The 2,500-nt window shown below is 63.8% G+C and overlaps 1 protein-coding gene across 1 annotated transcript; it reads right to left on the reverse strand.

The window, feature by feature from the left end:
• Window positions 1-677: 677 nt before the first annotated feature.
• Window positions 678-899, reverse strand: N7479_011524 (uncharacterized protein; the record flags this gene model as incomplete). The annotated part of the gene is made up of 1 exon (XM_057259215.1): window positions 678-899. The coding sequence occupies one exon, from the start codon at window positions 897-899 to the stop codon at window positions 678-680; it is 222 nt and encodes a 73-aa protein (XP_057103691.1).
• Window positions 900-2,500: the final 1,601 nt, after the last annotated feature.

The raw sequence follows: 2,500 nt of genomic DNA on the forward strand, positions 1-2,500 counted from the left end.
CGGGCCCGATGGTCCGGGGCTGGGGGATTGCGGGACTGCCATGGTGGCTGCGGTACGTTGCGTGAGGGATGCCGGCGCGGCGGGTGATCTTACAGTGGGGGCCCTGGCAGGGTGACCTCCCCAGTAGGACCCCGGCGCCTACCGGCGCCCACGCAACCCCGCACTGCAGGCGGTCCCCGGTCCCCCGGCCCCGGGGCGAGGGGGCGCGGCCGGCGGGGGCCGGCTGGGGGGGGGTGAGGGCGCCAGTTGGCGTCGGGGGGAGTTGGCCGGGCGAGGCCAGGGAAGGAGGGACGAATGAGGAGAGGGGGCGCCGAAGGCGCGCGCGCGAAGCGGGCGGCCAGGCGCGAGGCCCCGGGGGGTATACCCGGGGCTCTTCATCGGGGTATCTAGCTAGGGGCACCTGTATCGGGCCCGGAGTCAGGTGCCCGGGGTGTGGGACTAGAGAGCAAGCGCCCCAAGAGGGGGCGAGATATTGGAAGTTGGGATACTCGCCAGTTCGTACAGATGTCTTGGGGAGCGACGCCAAAGGGGGTGACGCCGGCGAGGTCATGTTGGGGGGGCGCCGGCGAGGTCGACTGGGGGGGGCCAGGTGACGCCGGCGAGGTCATGTTGGGGGGTGGCCTTGGGGGGGAGCGCCGGCGAGGTCGACTGGGGGGGGCCAGGTGACGCCGGCGAGGTCATGTTGGGGGGTGGCCTGGGGGGGGAGCGCCGGCGAGGTCGACTGGGGGGGGCCAGGTGACGCCGGCGAGGTCATGTTGGGGGGTGGCCTGGGGGGGGAGCGCCGGCGAGGTCGACTGGGGGGGCCAGGTGACGCCGGCGAGGTCATGTTGGGGGGTGGCCTGGGGGGGGAGCGCCGGCGAGGTCGACTGGGGGGGGCCAGGTGACGCCGGCGAGGTCATGTTGGGGGGTGGCCTTGGGGGGGGGAGCGCCGGCGAGGTCGACTGGGGGGGCCAGGTGACGCCGGCGAGGTCATGTTGGGGGGCCACGGGTTGGCCAGTTGAGCCCAGGATCATCCCCCCCCACGGACCACAACACACATCCATGTGTGATATATATATATCCAGGTGTGTGGTGGTGTGGTCGGGAGTCAACATGGACCAACTGGCCATCGATATATATATTCCATCAACATACCTAATCTCCCCCCGGAAGCATAGGGGTGGGGGTACCCCGAGCCAGGGAGCCTTCGGGGGGGCGCTCGGGGGCACCCCGCCGAAGCCATGCCCGAAGGGCCCAACACGTGACTTTTTGAAAATGAAAACGACTAAGTCCCCAAAAAGTCACTCAGGGTTGGGAAAAAGTGGCCCACTTTGTATGGTGTTTTTGTCGTGCACGGACCACCCCCATACAAAAATTGTCCCCCGGAGCAATTTCTAGCCACTTCTACTGCAATATGAAAAAACTCATCCCAAAAATGGTCGGTGAGTATGTGTAGAGACGAGGATAACTCAACTCTCATTCTTCCCTGCCATTTCATCCCTTTTCGGGTTTTGTTGGTCGCCGCCTCGTGCCGCACCGCAACTCTCCGGGGGGCTTACCCACTGCAGGGGTGCGCCCGACGCCCACCAACTCTTGACCCCCCCCCATCCCCTCCTCCCCGCGCAGTGTCCCACTTGTTGGCGACGCCCGGCCTGGATTGTATGGGGCAGGACTTGACGCGCTGCTGGTTTCTGGTGTACCGCTGCGGTGACCGAAGCCCGGGGGCCTTTTGGCGCCCGGCACCGTTGGAGTCTGTGGATCGTTGGCCGCTGGCCATCCCCGAAACTCAGATTCCTGGAGGGAGCCGCCCCGTGGGATCCGCCGTTCGCCGGCGTTGTCCACGGGGTCTGGTCCCTTCATCCGAGGGCCACATGCCGCAGCCGCTCAGCGCCTTCACGGGCGCCTGGTCGGATCCCTGCGTGCGGACTGGTGCTGAGGAGTTTAGTGGGGGCAATTGGATGGTTTCAACGTCCCCCCGGTACGCCGGGGGTGCCGCTGCGACCGGGCGCCCCGTGCGCCCCTTCCATCTAACTACATTCTACCCCCTCGGGGGTCTGGGCTCCCGGGACCCTCCCACCGCAAGGCGGGCGGGCCCCCCGGGACGTCTTGCTATGAAGTTACCTGGTTGATTCTGCCAGTAGTCATATGCTTGTCTCAAAGATTAAGCCATGCATGTCTAAGTATAAGCAACTTGTACTGTGAAACTGCGAATGGCTCATTAAATCAGTTATCGTTTATTTGATAGTACCTTACTACATGGATACCTGTGGTAATTCTAGAGCTAATACATGCTAAAAACCCCGACTTCAGGAAGGGGTGTATTTATTAGATAAAAAACCAACGCCCTTCGGGGCTCCTTGGTGAATCATAATAACTTAACGAATCGCATGGCCTTGCGCCGGCGATGGTTCATTCAAATTTCTGCCCTATCAACTTTCGATGGTAGGATAGTGGCCTACCATGGTGGCAACGGGTAACGGGGAATTAGGGTTCGATTCCGGAGAGGGAGCCTGAGAAACGG

The sequence above is a fragment of the Penicillium vulpinum genome (assembly GCF_028829585.1).
Source record: "Penicillium vulpinum strain IBT 29486 chromosome Unknown utg000005l_segment0_segment0, whole genome shotgun sequence".
NCBI classification, from domain to species: Eukaryota; Fungi; Ascomycota; class Eurotiomycetes; order Eurotiales; family Aspergillaceae; genus Penicillium; species Penicillium vulpinum.